The sequence below is a fragment of the Accipiter gentilis genome, chromosome 6, assembly GCF_929443795.1.
Source record: "Accipiter gentilis chromosome 6, bAccGen1.1, whole genome shotgun sequence".
In the NCBI taxonomy this organism is placed as follows: Eukaryota; Metazoa; Chordata; class Aves; order Accipitriformes; family Accipitridae; genus Astur; species Astur gentilis.
The window spans coordinates 45020625-45048374 of record NC_064885.1 but is presented as its reverse complement, the minus strand read 5'-3'; the positions used below and the strand labels follow the sequence as shown (position 1 = coordinate 45048374).

At 37.6% G+C, this 27750-nt stretch overlaps 1 protein-coding gene across 2 annotated transcripts; it reads right to left on the bottom strand.

The window, feature by feature from the left end:
- HLTF (helicase like transcription factor) lies at positions 1-26321 on the bottom strand. Of its 2 annotated transcripts, none has more exons than XM_049801802.1 (24): positions 26207-26321; positions 24622-24832; positions 23904-24070; positions 23316-23449; positions 22199-22299; positions 21397-21471; positions 20996-21187; positions 20780-20875; positions 19726-19774; positions 17966-18053; positions 17165-17244; positions 16199-16288; positions 15885-15982; positions 13293-13436; positions 12351-12489; positions 11516-11651; positions 11036-11215; positions 10453-10574; positions 9299-9477; positions 5944-6072; positions 4496-4608; positions 4020-4200; positions 988-1068; positions 1-297 (listed from the first exon to the last, which is right to left on the bottom strand). In XM_049801802.1, exons 1-24 carry the CDS (start codon positions 26224-26226, stop codon positions 145-147), a joined length of 2958 nt encoding a protein of 985 aa, XP_049657759.1. In that variant the 5' UTR covers positions 26227-26321; the 3' UTR covers positions 1-144. The 2 variants fall into 2 exon arrangements, with proteins under 2 accessions (XP_049657759.1, XP_049657760.1); XM_049801803.1 differs by having other exon boundaries at positions 22199-22296.
- Between the last annotated feature and the right edge of the window lie 1429 nt (positions 26322-27750).

Sequence of the window (27750 nt, the reverse complement as noted above, 5' to 3'; positions counted from 1 at the left end):
TCAGTTTTTATATTTTATTTGAAGCATTTATGCTTTGACAGCAAAGACAGCAAAACCAGAAGTTAGCACGAGACATGTAACTTGAACAGCAGTATTAACTAAAATATTAAATATATTATTTACTCAAAATACCACAGTTTCAAGCTATAAGTCAATTAGAGCCTTAATTTCATTAATTTTGGTTTGTTTTACTTCACTTGCTGAAGGCTTTTTGGTAGCAAAGGCTCCTGCTGCAAGTTCTCTCTTCTTGTTCTGAATTTTTAGCATATTTTCCTCCACTGAATCCTTCACTATGAACTGAAATAGAAAAAAGGCCCAATGAAATGAAGGTTTTGTTGTTTGTTTTTTTTTAATTAAAAGTTTAGGATGAGAAATTTAGATACTTTGGATGAAAAGTTAAAAAGCTGAGTAGCCTAAAGCACAGTTACATTATTTCATTATTACTTTGTAAAGAAAACACAAGAGGGAAGGGTTATAAAGCAGCTGAAGGAGAAAGTTTGGCATTTTAATTTTTTTGCCTTTTTTTAAAAAAAGGCTTATTGACAGAATATCTATCTCTTCTTTGCTACTTATATTAGAAGAGAACCTGTCTTCAGTTTCCCAAGTAATGTTTTTGTCAGTGGGTATTAATGAGGCAGACCAGCTGCTCTTCTGCAGCTAAACAAGCTGCTATGACAAGAGCAAAAGCATTCTACATACCTTCAAGACAATAAACTGTAATAGCCAGGCTAGACAACAGCCCCATCTTAGTCCAAATAGCTCAACAGGGACATCTAATTTTTAAAATTAGTATTTCACAGGGAATAGGTTACATTTTATTGAATCTTACAATCCAAAGCCCACACCTTCAAAATCATACCACAATTTAAGTTTACTGGTGAGACATATGATGTCACAATTCTTTTAAAAATGCAGTAAAGTGTTTTGGAAAATAATTTATTTATTCATAACGAGAAAAATGTTCAAACAGATCACCTCTCAACTCACCTTAGTAATAACAACATTATGCTTCTGACCCAGCCTGTGACACCTGTCAAAACACTGGTCTTCTGCAGCAGGATTCCAAGCCTGTCAGTAGCAGCAATGAACAAGCTAAATAACTTACTTCAAAATACATAGCGAGATGTACATGCAATCACAAAGAAGTTACTGTACCATCACCTTTTGAACAAATATCGCTTGCAGATTAATTACTCCCAATCTTAATACTCACTCCTTAAGTATCCCACTATAAAGAAAGCTTTGAGAACTTCTGGTTATATATTCATCACAAGCAGGAAAATGCTTTAAAAACTAACTCTGTCAGGAGTCTGGGAGACATCAAAACAATCTCGTTATTTTAATTCTGAAATAAATGCTGCATATACTAACTGCCTCAGTACCCTTTTCCTGATAGCAAAATCTAAACCAGCTGAACACAGACGGTTATTTTTCAGTGGACTAAGTCCCCTGACTGTTAAGAAAGCCCATGTATACTTACATTGGTATATGCAATCATCACCAAGTTAGGTAAACAAGAAATTTGCTGAACACAAAATGGTAGCATAGCTGTTCCTACTTAGGCTTAGGATATAACACTAAACACAAGGATTTGTGAAATGCCAAGTCTGTGCTCTGCATTCTTCCAGCATGTTTTTTCTATGTAAAGGTATAGCACTACTGGTTCTCACAGAATAGATATTTAAATCTACCTAAAATATTATAATGTTCTGTCTGTGATAAGCAAGCCTCATCCAATGGGCTCACCTTGCCATGTCACCCACATACTCTAAGTTATTTAGGAACTCTTAATGACTCCTTTCTATAGAAGGGGGGAAAAAACAGCACTAGGCTAGCACAAAAAATTCACTAGATTTTAAGAACCTCTGATGCCTAAAGACACTTGAGACATCAAGCTGCAAGATAAAAGCAAAACAAGTCTTCTTTCTCCAGTCTAAGGTAGCGAGCAGAAGTGCAACAAATGATACATCTGCCACTGCAAGATGAACATTCCTGGCAAGCTACGTATGCATGGCAAATGGTTCTAATACTAATCTGACTGTACAAACAAGAAGTAGTCTTGAGGGAAGACCTAGCCCAAACATGCACAAGCATGTTTCATTCTATCTTTGCTGTAGTTGAGGAGGACCAAAGTGTACTACTCTCACGCTTGTTCTCTCATGAGTCCAGCAGAGGAAAACTGAATTGCAATACCTCTATGCCTTTCTGCAATATCTCATACAAAGGGTACTGTATTTTACATGGGAAAATATGAAGAAACTTCAGCCTCAGAGAAGTGTCTGTATACTTGTGATACTCTCACATTAAAGGTTCGGATTTCTTCCTAAAGGTGAGAATTCAGCAGATATAGTTGTATTTAAAAAAATAAACAATTTAAAAAATAAAAAGAAGAAAGGAAGAAAGTCGTCTATGGTTGGATAAATGTTCCTCCTTTGCACTGTGGTGTAATACCTCTCAGAGAAGAACGCAGACCTCTGAGCTACAGTACTACAACAAATCCACAGAATCTGAGTTGAAAAACTGGTTACTCCATTGGCTCCAGAGGGAATGCTAATGCATGACCGAAACTCATTTGGCACTGAACATTCAAAACTGAGATCATAAAGGATGACATGGTCCCCCTGCCCCTTCATCAAATACAAGTAGTCAACCACTGCCACTTGGGACAGTTACCATCACAGAATGGTCACCAGCAGGATGAGGAGAAGTTGTTCAATGGTGTATGAAGGCTGCAATTGTATTTGGCTCTGGTTTATGAGGTATAACTATATATTGTAAATGACTCAGTGTTAACAATGCTTAGCTTATTTTCTTAAAACTGCTTGCCACAGGACAGTGTATGCATTATACCTCATTATCTTCACAGAAAATGAAAATTCTTTTGGACTTTCCACAAGTTTTCTTATTCAGAGAATTGGTTGGGTTTTTTTTAAAAAAAAAAAAAAAAAAAAAAGGCAGTTGGACTAGATGGTGTTGTAGGTCCTCTTCCAACTGAACTATTCAATGTAACACATACAGAAACAATACTTGTGAAGATGTATCGCAATTAATGAAAAACCTTTTTCCAAGGCAACTTCTCCACACTCTCACTTGTATTTAATTCCTTTAGTTTATTAAGTAAATAGCTTTTGTCTTCATGCTGTTGTTATCACTAACCTGATGCCCAAGCTAGTAGTTTTTCTTTAGTATTGTTGTTACCAGATACCCAAGTCCAAAGCTACTCTATTTTAATTTACTTTGGTTTTGTTTTCAAGGGCACAAACTGCAGAATTTGTCTCAGTTTGCAACTGCCCAAAATCTAGGACATCAGAGCAGAGGAGTAAATAGTGGAGAAGGGAGGAAGTGAACAGAAAAACTTCCATTTTGTACAATGACACAAGACACGAACCAATTCTGTTAATACCACAATTTGCTATCAATAAATGTAATTTACATTTTTATTCCTTCCAAAAAATTTTGCATCCCTGAGTGCTTTAATGAAAGAAAAAACTTCCTAAATTTAGATATCACCATCTTTCTCAGTCTCCTACAACCACAAAAAGTAACCTCAGATTAATGTCTTCATAAATAAATAAATTCACAAGAATAACAGGAAAGACTAGAGCAGAGAAGCACTGCATTATAACACAGAAAAAAAGATACTGTTCCTGAAATTCCACTTCACAGCTTTTGAAGTTATTAACTACAACAAACAAAATAACTTTCAAAAGTATCAGAAAGAAAGAGAAAGAAATAAAGAAGGAACAGATATCAAAAGCTACACTGTAAGGTGGCACACCACTTTGTTAACAGTACTACTAGCATTCTGTCCATTCACAGTAAATAAATGGACAGCACAAAAATATTGTGTTAAAACACAAACATGCCAGGGAAATAAACAAAAACTCCTCTTTGCCCTTTAACATATACTCATCAGTGTCATTCATTCCCAGAGGGGCTTTCCTTCTACCTCTTGGGGAAAACACCAAAGGAGCTTCACCTAGATTAAGTTAGATAATTATGAACGACTCATTACTCACAGGATCCATTAAAAACACTCGGGAAGCTGCTGTCAGATTTAATCCAACTCCACCTGCTTTCAGAGACAAAAGCATTACAGTTGGGGATCCTGCTTGGCTGCTTTGGAAACAATGAATTGCTTCTACTCTTTTCTTCTGTGCCATTGAGCCATCCAAACGAGTGAAGGCAAACCCTGATTCTCTGAAGAGAAAGTAAAAATGTTCAATTTAACAATCCATTTTCTGTGACAACAGGAAATAAATACATTAAAAACCTGACCTCTACTTTGAAAAGCGTATTTAAAATTCTGCATTTAACAGGTGATACATTAAAAATAACAAGAATGAGATTCATGTCTTTATTCCACAAAACTAATTAAGTAATTTGTTCCTCTTCTGAAGTTCTAAAGATCAAAAGGATACTATATCCTTTGAGAGATCTTTCTGAAACACCATAAAAGCACATGTTTATTAAAAATGTCAGTAGTTCTACTTACTTCAAGGGATTTTCTATCAGCGACAGGAGAGTTGTGAACTGAGAAACAACCAGACATTTAGCAGTTGGATTATCCCTCCGTAGTTCTACCAAAGCATGCATGAGAGCATTTATCTGAAATCAAATGAAGACTTATGCAGCTTATTCTGACTTCGTTAGATGCCACTCCTACACATACTTTGATAAAGTTCACATCAATTGAGAAATCACTGTTCAGTAATACCTTATAAATGAACTAATCTTAAATTCTGTGGGTAGGGTTTATTTTCCAAAGGAAGCTAAGGGTTGAGCACTTTTAATGGTCACAAACTACAGGGTGATTGATGGTGCTTTGCGGAAGAGGAGTCAGAAACCAGGTCCCCTACTACCTAGGGCATACAGGGAAAAAGAGAACAGCCACAGGGCAAGTGCTCTACTGTAGCAATACTCAAGAAGCAAGAAAGGCATCCCCTAGGAACATTCAGGCAAATAAGCTATGCAAGACCTTGGGCTAGGTATGACAGAGGATAAGGAGGCACCAGAAACAGTCTTGGGACCAACATGAGAACAAAAGGAGCAAGGAATTGGATCTGAGGCAGAAGAACATTGCCAGTTTTCTCACGTAAAGTTAAGCTACGATGAGGTAAAGAACCACTAACTAGAGAATGCAAGTAACTGCACCAGGTAAAAAATTGAAACAAACAAACTTAATTTGTATTTATCCTGGAGCACAATGTCCTAAATTAGTTCTTAGGTCTCCACAGAAAGATTTTTAGAGAATAAGTTTATAACCAACTTCTGAAAGAACAACAACTTCATTACAAATTAAAATAAAAAAGTTTCAGAAAAGCAATCTCAAAACAAAAAGGTCAAGCTACCAGCAGGAAGATTTAATTTCTGGCAGCAAATGCACAATGAAGGTAAGGCAAAAAATGATGTGACAGACCTTGAGAAACAGGTCTGCAAAGTAAAATAAGAATATCTCACTACTTTATCTGACAAGTGTTATATTGAATATATGATGCCCACTTAGTTTTCCCCTTTAGAGCAGAATATATAGACAGTTCTAAGAAAGAAGGATATACTTAGATTTTTAGTTTCCAAAAGTAAATTAAGACCTGAATAGTTTCAGTGGTTATAGAACTCCTCTATCTTCAGAAACAGAAACAAAAGACAAAGCAACAGCTCTTTTACCGCAAGTTTCATTTAATTAATACACATTTATGTCCTGCAGAATCACCAGCATCAAATTACAACTGGTGCTCCTTTTGTCTTGCTTCCCTGCTACAAACTTTGTGATGAGATTTTATTATGCACTTTATCCTGTGCTGGCTAGACACGCTGTGCAGACTTTTAAATAATAAAGTATGTTATGCATAGGTAAAGTAGGTTCAGCATATTTACATAAAAATTCTAGAGTGCGCTCTACAAAACCATAATGAAAGCAAAGTAAAACACAATGGAATATACCTTTGAACTGGATATCCACTCCCCATCAGACTTCTTTCCATTACTGGAGTCTATTTCCTCTTCTAGGGGACATTCCACCAAGTGCTCTACTCTAAGCTCATTCCTACAGAGAGGGCATTTGGCATTTGGCTACAAAAACAGTCCAAATAACATTAGAAGAAACATATTAAATCAAATTATTTATAGTGAGTACTAAAGATCACCTTTACAAAGCACCTTTTATGAAATTATTATATTGGTGTTCATACAAAAAATCCTCAAGGACTACATTTGTTCTTATAACACACTGCTTTGTCATTTCTGACATAACGATCAAAATATTTGTGAGAACATTAAGGTGACATAAATGCTACATGTTTTAAAACCACTCAGCCTTCCTTAAAAGCGGTCATCTTTCCGAGCATATTTATACTTGAACTAAGCAGCTCAAGATTTGAAAGCAAGCAAATACCTGGACTATGGGGAGAAGACTATTTAAAATACCAGAAAAATAAACTATCTTTCAAAGACAAGATCTTTCTTAGTTACAAACAAAGAATGACCTTTTACCCTTTTTCTTCAAAGCCTGCACAGAAATAATAGCAGTCTGACGAAATATGCTTTGTCAGGGCCAGACACAGGGTATCTTCTCTTTTTCCACAACAGACATGAGAAACGAGACATAATTTAACACCAAAAGCTTTTTTTTCTCTGAAGCATACTCTAGATAAGTCAAAGTTTAGAGTTTATACAATAGCACTTACATAGGACTACTCACAAAATTTAACAAAAGACTGCATTCACTATACAAATACACAACTTTGCACAGCAAAAACAACAGACATGAAAAACTTTTGCCTAACAGAGGAACCCTTTAAAATTGGCTACCTCAGTTTATATAGCAATCTGGCCACAGAACCAAGGCATCTTTAGACTGGCTGCAAAGCAGACCTCAGAAAGCAGATGATTACTGGGGGCTGCTAATCTGGAATGAACCTCTAGCCAATTAGAGGCTCGCAGTCATAGTCCGCATACATGAATTAATTGCAGCAATAAAGATATCCTTTCAAGAGACAGAATCTTAACACAAATGAATCCGAAATAAGTCTCCAAAACATAGTTACAAACAAACCATTCCTGATTTGGCAGCAATCCAAAAATCCTCCAATGATGAGACAAAATAAATGAATTCCAATAAATATGAAAGTTTTCAGGGAAAAAAAAAAATCATGAAGACTTCTCCCCCCCTCCCCCAATAAAAGGCTCCCATCTTTCTCCAATTTAGTACTGTAATTAAGAACAACAGAAAACCCAAAACACAGCTGAACAATGCCAATACAGATACCGAAGACCTGCAGTGAAAGCATATGAAAGTGACAAAAAGTGTCTTGCAATCAACAACTAGAAGAAAAAAGAGCATGTTTTAATGCATATCTGGCAAGCTTTTACAAGAATGCAGTTAATACACAAAGACATTAGATGACTGTAGAGATTTTACAGCTTTATTGGGACTTCGGCATAGGACATTTACTTACTTGCACAACTCTGAAGCTAGCCTCAAGGAAAGACTGAAATGAAGGTGTTAATTCTCAAGCTGTTAAGTACTAAAAAGTTTTTCCAATTTTGGTAAATAGTTTTAGGTTAACATTTAGAAAGATAAAATGGTCTCCAAGTTTGTAATACAATGAAAGGCCAAACTTTTCACTCAGCAGTTTTGCGTTGGCAGCTTCACATCCCATTCCTCACTGATGGCTTAATGCTCTCATTTGTATTAATAATGGAAAGCACAGGCATCTTGCCTGGAAGAATCCTGTTTGAACCCAAACTGTTTTTGAGGGAGGGGGTATGTGTTTGTTGGTTTGCTTTGTTTTTAAGGTGGGAAGTAAAGTACTTTCCTCGGCTATTTACTAGGAGAGAGTTGCATTGTAACCATTCAGGCACAGGAAGTACCCAACTAAGATGCAGCACTAGGACAAATACCTATTACGTGGAAACAGTTAATTCCCCAATTCTGAAATAGTGTTTTGGGTGGAAACAGCAAAAACTTCCTCGGGAATTGATTTAAATCAGGAATCATTTGAACTTAAGAAAGGCTTACTCGCTGCTTTATGAACTCACAGTAGTTCAACTTCAAGAGAGCAGAATCTACACCAACCTCTGTTCAGACTTCACTACTATGAAATCAATCTATGGAACAATGTGGAATTGGACAAAGGCCCTAGCTTCTGCAGATTCCAAGGTCTTTTCTAGGCAAAGCATGGCAAATAACTTGACAGCACAGTCAAGTAATATGGGTTCCATCACATCATAACCCAATTTATTTCTCTGCATGCCTAAATAAGCCTGAAGGTTGAGCAGGGGCACCAACTCTGCTACAGACACATCAAGAACCTCTGCACAGGAAAAAGGCCTCTGCAAGTGCCCTTTCCTTAGAGGGTAATTTCACATCACTAGTTTCCCTCAAAATTGTCAGAACTCTCAACTGGGTTATCTGCATCAGAACAGAACCTTGTGTGTCTGGCAATGAAACAAAGGCAATCTAAGTGCCAGACAGACAACACTTCCTACCTTTGTCTTGTTAGGTTGACTGATTATGCACAAGCAGGGACTAATTTGTCCCCTGCTGCCCCCTATGAAGAACACCACCTAGATTTAGCCTGGCACTTGCAGCTGTACTGTGGCTGAGTAGGAGGCAGAACAATTCCAGAGGGGAAGTGCAGCAGCACTGGATACAGATGGTGAGACTACCACACTATCAGACTGCCCTAGAAAGGAAAGGGCAAACAAGAAGGAAAAGTACAGCTTAGAAGCACACGTGAAAAATAAACACTGTGTTTTTCAAAAAAGCAGAAGACATTCATCCACAAGCTTATTCTGGACAGAGTCCAGAGAAGGACCATGAAGATGACCCTCTAGCAAGGCAGCTATTTCACCATAGAAGTTTATCAGCTTGCAATAAGGAGAGTAGACATGATTTTAGTTCAATAGTCAACTTCCAATACACAGCTTTGGTCTTTTTTAAGCACAGCAATATATACATGCATCACATCACATACAAGCAGTGAAGAGGCATCCAGCTACATGGAGGTATACAATGCTGCACTAGATGCCATCATTTTTACCCTAGGGAAAAAGTAAGGTCAGAACTAGGGAAAAGGTCTTTGAAAATGATAGACCTTAACACTGTTCAGTCTGACAGTTACTCTCTCCATAGCTTGATTTCAGGCCAATAGTTTTTATAACCCAGCTGATAACTAGGTTTACACTGTTCACCATTTACGATTCAAAAGAACGATAGCTAGGTGGCCTTCTGGTGATACCAATTCATTGCTTTTTAATAGCTATTACTTACTAACTGTAACCATAGATCACCAACCTGTTCACTTCTGATGACTTCAAAAATACATGGCTTACAAAAGACATGCGCACAGCGTGTTATCACAGGAAGAGTCAGTGATTCCAAGCAAACTGCACATTCTTCATCTGAACCAGAGCTCAGAACCAACTTCATTTTACTCACTAATGTCTCAGGCAGTTCTTCAGGGGTTTTATTATCTGCAAATACAGAAAGATACTTAAACCCAGAGATTTCCATACAGAAAACACTGAGGTAGCACACATCAACACAGTTCCATTAATCAAAATCAAATTGATCAAACTGATTAAGACAGTTTATACACAATGAGGATATAGCCTTACTCACTAGTTAATTGTTCAATAATTATTTAGAAATTATCCAATCATTTCTCCATCTTGTATTTTTCAGAAGATAAATGACAGCCTTCTACAAAAAGGTTCTTGCCATATCTCATTGGTCTTTTGGTTTTCTGAAAAAAAATCACACCTATACCAATGGCATCTCAAAATAGGATTTTTCAAAACATTAAATTTGAGAACTCTCAAATTTAGAGTATTTCAAACAGACTATACTTTATGCAGCTGTACAGTTCTGGCTTGTCAAAATAAAAATTTCACTCTCCTTTCAGTCCTCTGTGTTCACCCTTCCTTGCAGCCGTAACAAAGTCAACAGTTTCCTATTCTGCTGAAGAGGCAATGGTTCTGCTGACATGGCTACCAATCTACAAGCTATTCCCCAAAGCCCTTCTACATCTTCTCTCCTAAGGCAAAGAAAAAATTTGCTGTAAAAGCACTTCTGTAAATTATTACAACAGATACACTGCTTTTTAACAAGCCTTCTGCATTTGGCTCTGCAGAGGTCCTCTTCAGTCCTTTATGGGTTGTCAAAGCTTATTAACTCCTGTTTCTAGTCTTTGTAACTACTCATACTTCATTACTTTCATTCATATTTGAGTATATGCTCAAGTACCCACTTCTCAAACATAATCAAACATATTATGGTATGAAAAAAATAAAGGTAACAAAGCTACAAGTAGGTAAAAGCTAAAAACCAAGCTGAAAAGAGGAAGGCTGAAGCTAGAAAGCTTGGAAGCACACAAACGTGTTTCTGTTCTTGAATACAAAGTGCAAGTCCTGTGTTTAGAAACACAGGAACCAAAAGCATTCACTCACCAGCTGAAAAACTAGAAGATGCATTTACACAGAGATGAGGATGACAACAAAGCTGCCTCAATCTGAGCAGGACACCAAGGATGTCAGCATAGTGAGCTAGTACAGTCCCTTCACTGAAAAATCTGAACAAGAGTTTTATCATTAGTGTGAAATGCTACAGCCTGAAGTAACAGATGACATCAAGTGATCAAGTTAGCAGTTAAAATATATTCGAACAGGAAAGTGAAAAATCAGAACATAATTCTATCAAATCCTCTTCTGAAACAAGGTACAAAATGCTGCCAGCAGCATGTTGTACTAAAAGAAATGCTAACACGTGGTGGCAAAAATTTTAAGGCCATTCTTTATGTATCTGCTATCCCTTTCTGCTTCTCTCAAGACAGAATTTCTAATATATAGTTCTGCAACAGTCTCTGCTTCACTCTGCAGAACTGAACAGAGGCTATGCTAATTTGCAATTATTCGCTTAAGGCATACACAATGACACACTCGGCTACTAAAGCTCACATAATCAAAACTTCCGAAACACAAGTTTATGATATCAAACTTAAGCCTTCAGGATTAAAGAAAGCCATCTGCTTACCTGCTAATAGCAGCTTTGCCCTCTTTCTTCACAGATTGATAGATTTGTCTCTCTTCCTCTGTCAACGTAACATGCTGAATAAGTACTTTACGTTCTGGTAACTCCAGAATGGGTTTTCCTTTAACTTTACTTGTTTTAGTTCTTCTAAGGGTAATGCTCCTAATCAGAGACTGTAAACGCCTAAAAATAAATATATAGACAATATACTACCCAGCTGGAGTTGGTGTGTTGGGATTTTTTTCCAGTTTATTGCATAAATACACATTCTGTACAAAATCCAAGCCCAGTAGTATGATGTAATTCATTAACCCAAAATATTAAATTATTTGGATTATTTAATATCTATTAATTTGAACTAAAAAATTCGAATAAGAACTGATGACACATGCATTCCAATTTTAAATGTGAAACACTAATTTGTACATTGCCCAGGCACTACTAGTCATACTCATTCACAAACCCTTTGGGAACACTTCATACCCAAGTCCTCCTGGAGTTCCCATTGTGACTGGACGTTGAATTGTTCTGTGCCACCACTCTCGATCAGTAAAAGGTTTCAGTTTTAAGAAGGAAATAAGAGACCACAAATCCTTTACAGAATTCTGAATAGGAGTGCCTGAACACAAAACAAACAAAGATTGTAAAACCCCAAAGAAACTAAAGAATACCTATTATTTTTTAAATTAAAATATTACAAAACACTTAAATAGCTAACAGTGAGAAAACCACAGCTCTCAGTGCTAGGAAGACTTGGACGTTAATATTTCCATTTCAGCTTCACCAGTAGTGGTTACACCATAATCTTCTTTAAATTACATTTATCATATTATTTATCATATGCTTGCACGGTTCCTGGCAGTTTTTAGGATGACCGTTACATTTCAAAAAGCTGAGGTTTGGTTAAGTACATTAAGACTGTGAGCTTCTAACCAGACATAACATGCCAGTTTATAAATAGGTCCCTTTTTACTTGCACTTCCACCAAACCTGTGTAGTGAAAGTTATTTTAAAATTTGTGTCTACAAACTGAGTAAAAACAAAAATTAAAAAAAAACAAAACAAAAAACCAACCAAACAAAAAGACACCCCAAAAAGCCAAACCACAAAACCAAGCAGACAAAATAAAAAACTAAAAGACAACACACATAAATCCCTGCTCAAAGACAAGTTTAAAAACATTCCAAATGAATCTGACACAGACAGACATTAACCATCTCCCAGAAAAAGCAAAAGTAGAAACACCAAGTGGGAAACACAAGACAGTATTACACTAAGATAATCTGCACTGCATTTACTCTGGTGTCAAATATTTTACCTGTAAGTATCCATCTTCTGTGTCCCTCCAGATTTAAAGCAGCTTTAGTTTGCTGAGCATTTGGATTTCGTATAGTGTGCCCCTCATCCAACACAATTCTCAGCCACTTGACTTTATGTAAAGGGCTGTCACCTCTGATCTGAAACACAGTATTTTAATCTTTCACTCAAATTAAAATACTTTTTTGCAATTTGAATTAAGCAATCTATTTAAATAATAATTCCACAATTAAAAATGGATAGTATTTATTCACATCTTGTTTATTTATCAGCATGGAAAAGCAGAACTAATAATGAAGCGTTCCTTCTTTTAGATTTAATGATTCCTGGAAAATGTTACCAGTCTTCTCATACTCCAGTATGAGGAATGCACTACAGCAAAAACAAGCTAAGCCTGAAAAGAAGAAAGGCATCAAAGACACAGAGATATAGAAAATGGATCAGAGAGAAAATCAGAAGTTTATATTATATTTGAAGATGCAATCTTCAGGGTTTTAAAATTGCTGGAATTTCTATGAAATCATCACTTTACAAGTACATCCCATGCAATGAGTTACTTGGTTGTAGCCCATGTGCAACAAGAACTAAGGAATTATGTTTTTATATGCTCCATATTCTTTGAATTTGACATGGGAAGGCAGAAATGGGATGCCACTGATATTTGAGGAGGTTTACATACTTGCCATCCTTTTCTATCCTTAAGAAGTCTCTTCCTTAAGCTGTCACAATTGCAGCTAAATAATTATCTCTACAGGAGCAATCGATAAAAAACTCCCTTCGTTACCACAGCAAACCCATAAGAAAGTACATAAAGCAGAACTACAGCTATAACCTTTTATTGTCTACCAGAATAGCACTCGAATATACTGCCATCATTAGCCCAAACACCAGGAGTCTTGAACAGTAAGGGATCTTCAAAAAACACTTTTTCTCATTTACTTACTCCGTAATCCGTAGCTAAGATGTTGTATGTTGTCAGTACGATGTCTTGTTCTGAAAGAACTGATGGGTCTTTGCTACGGTCAGAACCGTAATAAACATAAATATTTACATGAAAATCTTGGTGGATATGTTGTTCAAACTGGTCCTGAAAGAAAAGTTGTCAAGTCACCCAAAAGATACTGTGTTACTACATGACTGTTAGAATAATATCCTTCTAAGTTGCCTTAACTAAAACCCACTTCCCCTAGCTCTGTGACATGCTACATCCACTTACATAACAAAAGCAATTTGAATTTGGGCTTCTTTTTACCTCTCCACCTAGGTGAGAAGAGGGACCAGAAGTAGTCACCTCAGTCATTAGTAACAGACACAGTATCACATTCTGGTAACTCTAGCTCTACCTCTTGCACAAGTATCAATTCACGTCCTGATGGTATATTGGTGGTGCGTTGACCCTGGCTGGGCGCCAGGTGCCCACCAAAGCAGCTCTATCACTCCCCCTCCTCAGCTGGACAGGGGGGAGATAATATAACAAAAGGCTCATGGGTCAAGATAAGGACAGTTTAATAAAGTGAAAGCAAAGGTCACGTGCGAAAGCAAAGAAAAACAAATGATGTTATTCTCTACTTCCCATCAGCAGGCGATGTCTAGCCACCTCCTGGGAAGCAGGGCTTCATTACATGTAGTGGTTGCTCCAGAAGACAAAAATGCCCCCCTTCCGTCTCTCTTTACTTAGCTTTTATATCTAAGCTGACATCATATGGTATGGAATATCTGTTCAATTCGTTTAGGTCAGCTGTCCTGGTTACGTCCTCTCCCAAGATCTTGCCCAGCCCCAGCCTGCTGTTGGGGGTGGGGGTGGTGCAAAATGTTGGGAGAGACAGCCTTGATGCTGTGCCAGCACTGCTCAGCAGTAGCCAAAACACTGGTAAGTTAACACCTTTCTAGCTACTGATGCAGAGCACATCACTAGGAGGGCTGCTATGGGGAGAATTAACTCCATCTCAGCCAGACCCAATACATATATGCACTTCAAAATCTACTGTTCCTTCCAAACTGTAACAGAAGAACTTTTGTTTTTCACTTTCTACCTTCATCTTCCTTTTGTTTATCCTTTCACTGTTAATTCACAGCTTCTTCCCCTTACTGGGTTAACCCCCCAAGTTTTAACATAAATGACAGCACAACTGTCAAAGTATTAATTTTAAAACCAGTGTTTATATTCCCTACATTTGTTCTGTGAAGAACTCAGCATACAGTAATCCTGACAGCCAATAAAAGTCAACAATTTGATTTCTGAAGCACCAGACTCACAAGTTTTCTTTTTAATACTTAATTCAGTTTTGAATTGAAGGTACTTTTTTTTTTTTTTTTTTTACACTATTCAATGTTACTCAATTATAAGATTTTAATTTTTACCTACAGTCTAAATTTGCTACCTTTTTGTCCTGGTTTCAGCTGGGATAGAGTTAACCGTCTTCCTAGTAGCTGGTGTAGTGCTTGCTACGTTTTGAGTTCAGTATGCGAAGAATGTTGATAACGCTGATGTTTTCAGTTGTTGCTAAGCAGTGTTTAGACTGAAGTCAAGGATTTTTCAGCTTCTCATGCCCAGCCAGTGAGAAAGCTGGAGGGGCACAAGAAGTTGGCACAGAACAGAGCCAGGGCACCTGACACCAAACTGGCCAACAGTGTATTCCATACCATGGGACGTCCCATCTAGTTTAGGAACTGGGAGATGGGGGGCAGGGAATCGCCGCTCGGGGACTATCTGGGTGTCGGTTGGTGAGCAATTGCACTGCGCATCATTTGTACATTCCAATCCTTTTATTACTACTGTTGTCATTTTATTAGTGTTATCATTTATCATTATTAGTTTCTTCTTTTCTGTTCTATTAAACCATTCTTATCACAACCCACGAGTTTTACTTCTTCTTCCCGATTTTTTCCCCCATCCCACTGGATGGGGGGAAGCAAGTGAGTGGCTGCACGGTGCTTAGTTGCTGGCTGGGGTTAAACCACGACACTTTTCTTATTAATGTTCTAATATTTGTATTCAAAATGTCATGGAAACAAAAAAATTAAACTGACACAGAGAGCACTAGAAGGGTCCATCAGCCTGTTCACCCTAGCAGACCTACTCCCACAAATCACCAACAGGATCGCCAAATTACTGAACACCTCTAGTAAATGAAACGTCACATGCATTATCAATAAAGCACAATAATATTTTATTCTGAGCACGCAAGAAGAAGGACCTGTCTCCTCCACCTTCTGCATATGGTTTAAAGGAGTTAAATCACACAAGTTTCAGAAGTGCCAAAGTGAATCTGACTAGTCAAAAGCGGGGAATGGAAAGTGAGCTTGTTCTTTCTGACGGTGGTGAGATCGCTATTATGGAACTGCACTCTCATTACAATACTACTCCAGTCTTTACATTTCTATCAAATAAACCTCCCTTGTGAAAGCAGCTCCGTTTCATAAAAAAGGAAAACCACGACCTTTTACTAGCATGAGAGACTACAGGCAGTACTATTTCTACAGCATCATAATTAACATATATCACATTTACACATTACAACAGCTTAGCACTTACAATCCAATTGCTCAGGACAGAGAGTGGACATACAATCAGTGTTGCTCTGGGGCCATCATCAGAATATTTCTTCTCAACACACTGAACGCCAGCGGTACCTGAGTAAACAGAAATCATATTTAGTGGCATAACAGTTCACTTTAAAGCAAAGTAGTTAAAGAAACTTATGTTTCCCTGAAGTCTTTTCTAAATTTCTTCACCTGAACAGCATCAAAGCAATTTACAAAGATATAACCTTCATTAAGTCAAATATGTATGATATTTCAGCTTCAAAGACTCAGAAATTAATACTAATCTGTTTATTCCTTCATTACCTTTTCTTTTTGTTTGTCTTTTTAAACAAGTAGATGAAGGTAGAAGAACAGATGCAAAGCCTGTATCTTCTTGGACAAGACAGGAAGTTGCTGCAAAAAGCCAAACAAACATAGATTTTTCACACCATGCAGAGCATAGGCATGCATTTATTTTTATGACACATCTCATAAGTCAAACCTGTTAACCAAATTTCTTCTCCTCTCCACTACAATAATGTAGAATATCTCGAGTTGGAAGGGACCCATAAGGATCATCGAGTCCAACTCACTGCTCCTCGCAGGACTACCTAAAACTAAACCATATGGCTAAGAGCATAGTCCAGACGCTCCTTGAACCCTGACAGGCATGTGTGCAGAAATATAGTATCTTATACCTCTATTTCAAGTTATGAATCTTCAGAGGAATGCAGTTTACCAGTCACTTAAAAAAAATAGATAAAAATAGTTTAGCATAAGTTTCGCTCCAAGTACTTCAAATGTAAACTTAACTGCTTACTCCAGAGTACCTGTAGCCCTTAATTTTTTTTTTCCATGCAAGATACTTAGTTCAACAAATGACGCGTTCTTACCTCTTCATGATCATGTTTTGGGTATTTACCACAAAAGATGGACTTAATTTCTAAATTTTTTTTTCCAACCCTAGTGCACTGACAACAGAACTCTCAAAATCTTCGCAATTCTGTATTGCACCATCCATTTGATGCTCATAGCTTGTTACACCACCATTAGTTCAAGCAGGAAACAAACTACAACACTTAGTCCTAAAACATTGCTTTCCCATTCAGCAATTTCTAAAATTTTCTGCTTAAAGCTTTGGTTGAATAAAAACAAAACAAAACAAAAAATCCAAGTAGTTTAGTCAAGTCCTTTTTCAGTTAGTTAGAAAGCCTTTTCAGTTTGGCTTCAGAAAGGAAGACACCACATGTCACAGTAAGCAATTAAAAAAAATAATTCCTTGCAACTTACTTCCTGTTTGTTGCAGTAGCCATTCGTCAGACTCTCCCAAGTCACTGCTTCCTGAATATCTGGGTTTCTTGGCTTTCTCTCTAAGATATTGTCATTAAGAAAGAAAAAACAACAACCACAAACCAAACCAAAAAAAACCCCACAACTCTACTACTGCTTGAATTTACATATTAAATCTCAAGAGCATAAAGCAAATGAACTTGATATTGCAAATAAGATACCACTGTGGTTTGAAAATTTTCTCTTTTGAAGGGTTAGAAAACGGAAAGCACAGAACACAGAGCTGCAAGGTGAATGATGCTCATAAAACTTGGTACAGATTATCACTTTAGTTCACACCAATTATAAGACAACGCTGATGTGGTGGGAAGCTTAAAACACGTTAGTAAGCTTCACAACTTCCATCAGCTCAAAGCTGTCTGTCAGAACCATGCCTGCAAAGTATTTCTTAACCACTTAAAAAACCAAACTGATCCTAAAAGAAAGATTATTTCACACCCAGTTTTTTAGATGCCACACACTGATGTTATCAGACATCTTAACTACTGAAGCAGACATCCAAGCATGCATTCATGCAAGCCACATAGAATGAGATAATGCTTTTTTAATATATTCCAAAGTGCAACACAGATACAGAATGCTTATGATAAATGTAAGCAGATGTATAGCACACTGAAAGGTGAAGGGTGCGCAGGAATGCATTTTAGGCTCAGGTTAATCATAACAAAGTACCACTTTATTTTTACTCAAAATCTATGTAGCAAAGCAACAAAAAAAAAAATTATTATTCCAGCTATCTACCTTTTTGGAAGACAACTTGAGTATTTCAACGGAGTAGTTTCAAACTTTTTTATGTTAGAAACACCAGGCTCCATCACGTTGCTAGAGTCTTCATAAAGAAGAAATTGGTATTTAAGAAAAATATACATAGTCTTCAGCTTGGTTATCAAACCAACTTTAGCGTAACTTGATAAGAACAAGTACGAACGTCCTTTAAAACAACCTTTGTTCTGCATGGGACAAGTACTACTGATACTGAGATCACAAGTGAAAAATAAAAAATACTCTTAAAACAGTCTTAAATATTTACAAAGTCATCAAACATGTACTGAGTTTGCAGGTGGTCAAAAACCGTCAAGAAGACGAAATACCAAATGTAAGCACTGTACTGTCAACAGCAAAGGTAAAGGTCTATAAAGAAGCTTTAAATAATGCTAACCGTGAGGGGTTTTTCTATACGAGTCAAACCTTACTAATTAATGATTTCTATATTGCCTAAAGCTAAATGGGTAAAAGCAACATTAACAGAAAAAACTGTGGTAGCTTCACAGATACACATGTGGGGGTTTTTGGGGGGCAGGAATAATACCAAATCAGAAGCAAATGCAAAAAAGAAAACGCATTAGGACAGAGTTGATATCAAAACTGAAAGCAACAGTGCTTGCAGAAGAGTTTTACTATAACTCAGGTAAGTAAATTCATGCGTGAATTCCTGATTTAAACTTCAGGAAAGACTTCTTTTTTTTAGTATTAAAAAAAATGTTTAATACTATCCTGAAGATGGCAAAACTTGCAAAGACTCAAGAAGTAGGTATCAATTTAATATAGAATAAAATGAGAAATAGGGCTGGGGTGAGGTGTAAGGGTCTGAAAGACATTATCATCACTTTTTCAGATTAAGCAATAGTAGAAACAGGCTCTCCCCTCACTTGTTAAAATGCTTGATGCTCTGGAAAATAAATAAATAAATATCTTGGCTGCTGCTAGGCATTTCAGCTTTGGTAAAGGTTCTGATTTTCTGGTGACAGTCATATTGATCCCCATGAAAGTCTGCATTTTCTCCCTTCCAGAGTACTGATAAAAATAACTTTCACCAGAGGCAGTTCATACTAATGTGTTCTCTACTTATCAGTCCCTTTCATTTATCTTGTGCTATCAGTTAGGCCATCTGTATTAAAATTCCTTGCATGAGAGAACAGTGAGGGAAAGTTACTCAAGAAAACTTCAAGCCCCATACGTTTCTTCAGTCATTTTCAAGAGCACGACGAGTTACAAAACATACTAACAGCAAGTATAATTTTTCATATACATCTGTAAATTCTCCTGATACAACCTAAAAACTACAGGTGTGATAAAATCCTTCTAAATACTTGTCATTTGTTCATTACTTAAAAATATATATTTAAAAAAAAGGCAACTTAATACAGAACCTAATTACAATTTAACTATTAACATTTACTATTTAAACAAACATGATTCTAGCAGATGCATACAGTGCTCCTGTTTTGTCTACAAGGAAGAAAAAAGGAATGCAAAAGAAAACCAGGATCCATTTTCTGGATGTGGTAACTTTCCTGGCAGGGTGCAACTTTCTCACAAGGCACTTCATCTTTTCACGTGTCAACTGAAACATCTGTAAATTTATGTTTTAAATACTTCTCTGAGATAACTTAGTTTGTCAAGAGTTTGCAAAGACGTACTAACCACAGACTAAGAGTACCCTAGGTAGTAACATTAATTATCATGCAAACGGTACTGGACTTTTCATAGTTTGCTGTCACCTTTACATAGTCTGCGTCCAACGCTGTTCATGCTGTTAGTACCAGATTCCTATTGAGGAATGGAAACTTTTATTCTTTAATGTAGCAACAGGAAAAAATGCCAATAACATCATTATGCTAATCTGACCAGTGATTAATTACTGCTCTGAAACATGAAAAAGACTTGCTCAGTGGCAAATCAGACAGTCATTTAAAGATGCTGAAAAAGCTATACTTTTTTTAATAGCCACATACAGAGTTCAAACGAAACTGTAGAGGCAGAGGAGAGAGTCTACACAGCTACCCTAGAAAGAAAACATGCTAATGATTTCCCAGTTAACATTCTGAGGTCAAACGCAAAGCATTATTTTGTTAAATTTAGACAAGTATGGCAAAACAAAACAAAACAAAACCCCCAACCTTAATATTGTCAGGGATAATAAATCACCTAATCCTGGCATTTAGTTGATTTCATCGTCTTGAAAATCACATCATAACAAAAGCTAAAATCACTTAACTGCAACACCTAAGAAGAGTTTGCACATTGGTGTTCGTTCACTAACTGTAGTTTCCCCTCCCCTCTCCATTGTAAGCATCTGGCAAAAATATAAACTAAGATTCATTTATTTACTTTATACCAAGACCCTCTGCTCGCTATTTTGGTTGTATCAGGCACTTCCTCCAAACCACAGAGGAACGACACATGCACACCCCCAGAAAAAACGCCAGTTCTATTTGTGCAGTCACAATTTGCCTACAGGAGAAATTCATAATAAATTTAAGAATTTACAAAACTTAACATTGAAAATGTTTAACCCTTCATAAATTCTTCCTTGGAATACGCTTAAGCATACCATTCTAAGATAACACAGTCTATAGCTCAGTTATACATTCCAAGTAACACAGTCCACCTACCTTCAACTAGGCTACCCTATCCTTCCTCTTATTTGATGTACTTGAATAACTTTTTCTACAAGATTTATACAAAGTTTACCATACAGAAAGTTACTAGGCACAGGTTTTTTATTAAGTGCTACATTAACTGTGTTAAAACAACCTTTTCCTTTCATCTCACCTCATAAAACTTATCACTTGTGATCTTTTCAACAGGAAGAGGCTTGCTATCTTGAAAATTTGTGAGAATCAATGCAATAGTAGTAAGCGTTTTACCCTGCATAACAGAAAAGAATATTATATTTTCCACAGATTAAAACGAACCAAATGACCAACCAATCAAGAAACACACACACGTTTTGTACAAAAAAAATTCAAGCTTGCTAAGTATTATTACCAGTCCCATATCATCAGCCAGTATTCCTCCAAGAACATTTTTAGGTCGCTTCTTTTCTGCAAAGTTTGTAAGTATATTGTAGTAGGAGTTACTTCTCTCTTCCCAAAAGGGTGGCAAATCATTACTGTTCTCACGTGAAACCATCCAAGCTAAAGCCTGCTTCTGATGGGGAAGCAAAGGCGTGCCAACAGCCTGTAAATTGAACAGATACGTTATGCACCATTTGCCTATTAAATATGACATTCCATTTTTGGAAGAAAAATCTTTTTTATAGAGTCCTTTGTATCTACTATTTTTTTTTCTGATTCAAGCATCTCCTATGTCCAGAAAAAGCTAAATATGCTTCTAGATGCTTAAGTATTTATATTTTTATAGAAAACAGTTTCTAGCTTAAGAAATACCTCTGCTCCTTCCATTTCACAAGTTTTATCATCTTCCTTCAGATCCTCAAACAACTTGTCAAATTCACTTTTAAGCTGCATAAATGAACACAAAAATTGCAATTAAAATTATTGCAATTAAAAATAACCTCACTAAATAATCAATAACTATTAAATTACAATTACCTGTCATATGATGATCAGTATAGATAGGTCTACCACTTTAGGACTCATTTGCTGGAATACATTCATTAGCTACTGCTATACAAACTACGTTCAGTTTTCCCAAGACAAACACATGCCAATACAAGCAAGGGCTTGAGAAGGGATGGCTAAATATATTCACATCCTTGTACAACACTCAGTAAAGTAATTACTTCACTCTAAAGAGCAGACAAAAAGCAACATAAAAAAAAACCCACCACCCAACCCTTCAGGTATCACCTTGGGTCAAATCTGAAGATTAAGTCTGGAAGTCAGATTTTATTTGCATTTGAGAACTTAACATACTTGTTATCTGGTAAAGCATTAGGACAGAGAAAAGAAAACACACCACCACAACAACATAAAATTATTGAACAACCAAAACCTCCCAAAGTTACATGGGACTCAAGGCTGTCACAGCTAAAATGTTTCCTTGCATTATAAAAATGAAAAAGTTCAAAAGTTCAAGATGACTTCAAAGCAAATCTGCGGTTCAGAAAAGGAAAAAAAATAAGTGACAGACTTCCACTTCACAAGCAGTGTTTTATTAGTCAAAAAAGTTAAAAGGCCCCCACTGTTAAAATTCCGACTTCCTGGTGTTTAAGTATGAAATGCAAACCTGTTCAGTTGTCAACTGCACAGCAGCATGAACCGGAGCACTGTAACTTGGACCAGCTCTCCCAGAAATCCACTTTGATCCAAAACCACATTCTGAACCTACTCGCCATTAAAAAGATAGTATTTTGAAACTCAACGGTACGATGACTTCCCAATCTCAGCCTTCACTGGCTCACCAGTAACAATACTGATCAGATTATGGGCTATAAGACAGTATCTTTCACTATTTGTATTTTAGCCTCAATTTATCCTTTACTTTCAATGGGCCACAAAGGCTTTCCACAAAGCTTCATGGCACTCACAGGCAATGAGCCTGAGGTTGGGATCCTTTGAGATGGTAACCATGTTTCTTAGAAATTGTTGTCTTACATGAAATTTGCCTTGGTGACAGTATGATGACCGATAACGCAGAAGGCTTTTTTACTCCAAACTCTTTTTCTGTTAACTATGCACAATAGAACCTGTAAGCTAAAAACTGAAATCCTGCTATATGTAAAACAGATCCGTCCCTCACCAGGTGTTAATTTCTGCACGCATCCTTATTCCTGACTACCACTGCTTCAACAACGCCTAGTTTCAGGAGCTCAAGTGCTTTTTGTGCGAGGCTAGCTCTGCAAAGCATCAGGTCTGGTAAGCTTTTATGTTCAGAGAGATACCTCATCTCTATTTGCTCACACCTCACTAGTAGGATACATGTCCTAGCACCCTGCTAAAAAGCAGCACTGTCCCTGAAACCCTCATCCTATAAAATGGTCTAACCTGTTTCTTAATAAAAAAAAAAAAAAAAAAAAAAAAAATCAGTTTAGAGAAATGCAGGGTATCATTACAGATTTTTAAGAAACATACGGAATTGAGCAACAGAACCTCAGAAAGACGTTGCTCAAATGCCTCTGCAATTGCTGGCAGGTAACATAAAAGGCAGGACACTAAAGTATACTTCCTATGAAGTTTAAAATTAATAGCTGTGGGCTCTGCATTATTCCACAACTAAGTGAAAAAATCATTTTGTGATTAACAAGACTATGACAAGGTTAAAGCCCTAAAACATTAATTCCAACCAGTGGCAAATTCAATCTGAATATTTTAAAAAGGGAAAAAACCCAAACTTCACAACTTACCTTTCAGAGGAGGAGCCAATTTAAATCCATGCCTTTTTAGCCGATCTAGCACTGCTTCCTTGTTTTCTTCTCTTCCCCAAAAGCTCATTTGTACGGGCATGGTAAAGGCATTTTTTGCTCCATAAGGGACAACCCTGATAAAAAGCAAGGAAAAAACCCACAGCACTAATCTTTTGTTTATTTTTTTTATATTGTAAACCTTGTTATTTCTTCAGCAAGAGGTACGCCAAAGTGCTTATTTTCATCAAAGTACAGAATGTTCCAGATAAGTGTTAAGTACTCACAGTGTGTAAATCTTTTATAACAAACCACCACAGACAGTTAATTTAAGAGTTCCACAAGAATCTTTAAGGAATTTGCTTTCACTAGTGTCTCTACATTTTATCATATATGGGAAAGACTAAACTGTGTGCAAGTAGTTCAACAGAAGAATAGAGTCTAAAAACATGATGCTTTAATCATATTACCAAGCACTGTCATTTCTGTCAAAAGAGAACACTTACAGTTTTCAGAATTTGCTAGCATAGCAACAAAAAACATTTCCATTATTTATATTCATGGAACCAAAAGCGTAATCTTCACACTTACCCTTCAATTAATGCTAGTTTGCTGTCCATAATGCCTGCCAATGCTGCCGCTAGTTCTTTTTTTATATGGCCTACCTGGTCTCCATTCACATTATTTACTTTCACTGCATTTTTATCATAAGGATTATTGGGCTCCCTCTGAAGTGCAACCATTTCATTGTTATTAACCTAACAAAGCAAAACAAATGCCAGAACACATTCATTTAGTTGCAAATTGTTTGCAGAAATATCTAACATACGCTTACTTAAATATCATGAAGCTTAAAGATTAATTTGGTATAGCATTCTGTTGTCAGTCTAATAACCTACTACTTATTCAAGATACCAAAAGCATTACAGAACAGCTACCTGATACATATCAGCAATTTCTGAGCAAGAACTGCTAACACATTTTGTAAGGGAACAAACATCCCTTTTTGTCCATGCAAACAGTTCAAAGACCTAATTTCTTGTTTTCAGTCACTTTCATTTGCCTTCTGTGGGTGAGCAGAGCTACCAAATAACTAAACCAGATTTGAAAGCTTGCTACCTTAATTAAATTTTGAATTAAAGTTATAGATTAAGTACTTCTTGTGAAGAACGTTGAATACAGCAAGTTAAGAAAAAAAATAATTATACTTGGTCAAAAGTTCTAGGAATTTTTGAAATTGAATTAAACTTATTTTTTCTGAGGCTGACAACAACTTTTTCTTCTGCTTTATAATTTATCATGCACTTACAATTCCCGTGTAGTATCGTAATCCAACAACACTTCCTCGCAAGGTTCCATATAAGATAGCCGAGTCTGTATCCTCCTCTGTTCCATAAGTGTCACCGACAGAGGGGAAGTCTTCCAACCCAAGACTGGAGTAAAAGTCAGGAGAGGAAAAACGGGAGTAGTTTCTCTCTCCTCTGCAGATGTTATACTGACAGTATCCTTTTGCAGAATCTCTACAGAAAGAAAAGTGTGAAATATCTGACAATTACTTTAATAATAGAATTATTATTTCCTTGTAATCTCTTTTACTCTTTATATAAGGCTACCTATAAACCCTGGTTTTACAACTTTATTCAGATAATATTTACCTGGAAACATTCAAAAAAAGTTTTATATTAGGAGAAAACTTTTGTTTACCATTTTTTAATCCCAACTAAATTAGTTTAAGCCACCTGCAATAAAGAGCTGACAATTTAACTGACTAAACTACAGTATTTGTGCATTCTGCCCTACCTTCCCTCTCTGTCAACAACATTAAGAATTCTCCAGATGTAGTTACATCTCTAATTATACCAGGCACAGCAAAATTTCCATGCGTTTTCCTAACACCAATTTTTCTCATCTAAGAAAAAGGTTAAAAAACCCCTCTTTGTAACCGATAACTCTGTATAACTTCATCCCTATATCCGCAAAAGTTGAAATGCTAAAACAACTGTTCCCTACATATTTCTTAAGCTTACCTTCACACCTTGACATCTATTACTAATACTTCATAAAAAAGTTGAGAAGAGAATCAGCTACTCCAACCTAACCTGGGTAATTACACTATGTATCTCCAATACAAACTGCCGTCTGCCAGGTTCCCCTTTTGGTGAAGGGATGCACCTAGTAACTCATGTTATTGCACTCGGGAGAGATGGAAACATCTCTGGCCACGCATTTAATGCATGTTTGAGTGAAGACCGACATACTAACAACTGTTTTTATCAAGTAGTACGTAACAATAAAATCTCAATCCAAATTTCAGCTGATACATAATAATCGTGACCTTTGGTACATCCCCAAACTACCCTCCTATGTTGCTGGATTAATTTAAGAATACTGTGATTTAAAAAAAAAATTAGTTTCCATATACTAGTTATTCGGAGCTTAACATAGTAAGCTTTGGTTCCTTTTGCAAACGGTATCTAAAGCTAGTTAAATACTGTATAACCGGCATTCCGTTTTCTCCGACAGAAAAGAGACACCGTTTAAGAGGCTTCGCTCCGAACTAACTGCAGATGAGCCAGCGAGGGGTTAACCAGAAGCCATTTTGCCACTGCGCTGCGGCGGGCCTCTCGGGAGCCCCGCCGGAACGCAGAAGCCACCCGAGCGGCCTTGGCGCCCAGCGCCGACACCAACAGGCCGGCGGAGACTCCGAGCTTCCACGCGAGCCACCTCCTCTCACCCCGCCGCCGCCCGCCCGCCCGCAACTCGCCGCCCGCGGCGACCCCCGCCCCGGCCGCCGCTCGCGGGACACGGCGCGAAGCGGCCGAGCGCAGGCGGGACCGGCCGCGACGCGGATCAGCACCGGCGCGGCACGGCGCCCGCCGCCACCCCCGTCTCACTTGGGCAGCCCCCAGGACATGGCGGCAGCAGGGCTGCCGCGGCCCGCAAAGCCCCGCGAGCGCAGGCCCCGCCGCCGCTCGCCGGCCGTGCGCCCGCGCTCCGGACGCCAACGGCAACCGCCAATCCCTGCCAGGGACCTCACAGACGCTGGCCAATGAAGGCGCTACGGACAGGAAGGCGACGCTGCTTTCCCGCCCCCCCCCCTCCCCCCCCCCCGCCCGCCAGCGGCGCGGTCAGCGCGCGCGACCCGTGCCGGAGGAGGCAGGCAGCCCTCCCTCCGGGGCTCCCGGCCCTACCGACACACCGCGTAAGCTTCATCGGACACGGGGGAGTGTCAAAACGATCCGTTCGCGGCGGTGGAGAACAAGTGCAATTAACCGTAGGTTACAGACAAGGGAACACTCACGAGTTTGCAAAGATGCCGAGAAACTGGGAGAGGACGCAAAGGGCGAAGCAGGGGTTTATCAGAAGGGGGTTTTCTGAAAGCTTCTCTTGTAATGAGAATAGAAAGTAGCCTGCCTTATACACCGACCAAGATGAAAGCATCTGGTACACTACCTTAGGCAGAAAACAGTACGTTGTTGCGAGTCGTCGATGTATCTGTGTGTGAACGCGTCAATCGTTGCCGCGATCAGTGACCTTTAGAAGCATTTATACCCTTCCAGGATAAAGCCTTTTGAAAAATACTTTCATGTCACTTAGGTGAAACCACTCTGAAGTTTCCTGCAGCTTCTCCCAAAAACTGTAACCAAATGAGCTGTAATTCAAGTCAAACAGATACTTGCTGTAACCAACAACAGATGAGGAAAACAGAATTTTTCTTCTTCATTGCCCTACTGTTAAAAAAAAGAAAAAAAAATGAGAGGAGGAGTTTTAAAAGCTTCCTTTGCCAAAAACTGAATACTTTCACCCACTGCTCCAGCGTGCTGTTCCATCCCATTAAATAACTGAAATACTTCACAAAGTCACTGAGGCAGCCGCTGCTATCCATTGAAAGAAATGTTCTGTCAAAAAAGGGATTTATGCAGCAGTCTTCCTGGATTAACCAGGATGCTAGATGAAAGAAAGTTACATAGTTTTATCTAAAGATGCAGGTTAATGTAAAAAAACCAACCGAATAAAAACCCACAAACAACAACAAAAAGGAAACCAAATCCCAGCTTTTCAATTATGCATCCTTGAAACTTTGCCAACAACTTCTGTATAAAGATTATCATCAGGGAAAACTGCCCCAGAATTAAAATCTAATGTATCCAATGTATAAATTTGCTGGTTTATAATAGATTTGCCAAACTAACTTTGTCAGAGGCTGAAACAGTAAAAGAAAACCCAGATTGTTAGAATGATTTTTGACAGAATTTTCTTCTATGTGAATACATAATTTCTCCTCTTTAGATTCATACCGATACTGCCATGGTCCTAGATAGTTTTAAGACTGACTTACTCCATCTTTAGAAGCCAATTTTAACTTCAATCTACAGAGATCATTCAAACTGAAGTGTAGGTTTCTAGGCAAGACCCTGTTTTTCATTAAATTACTGAC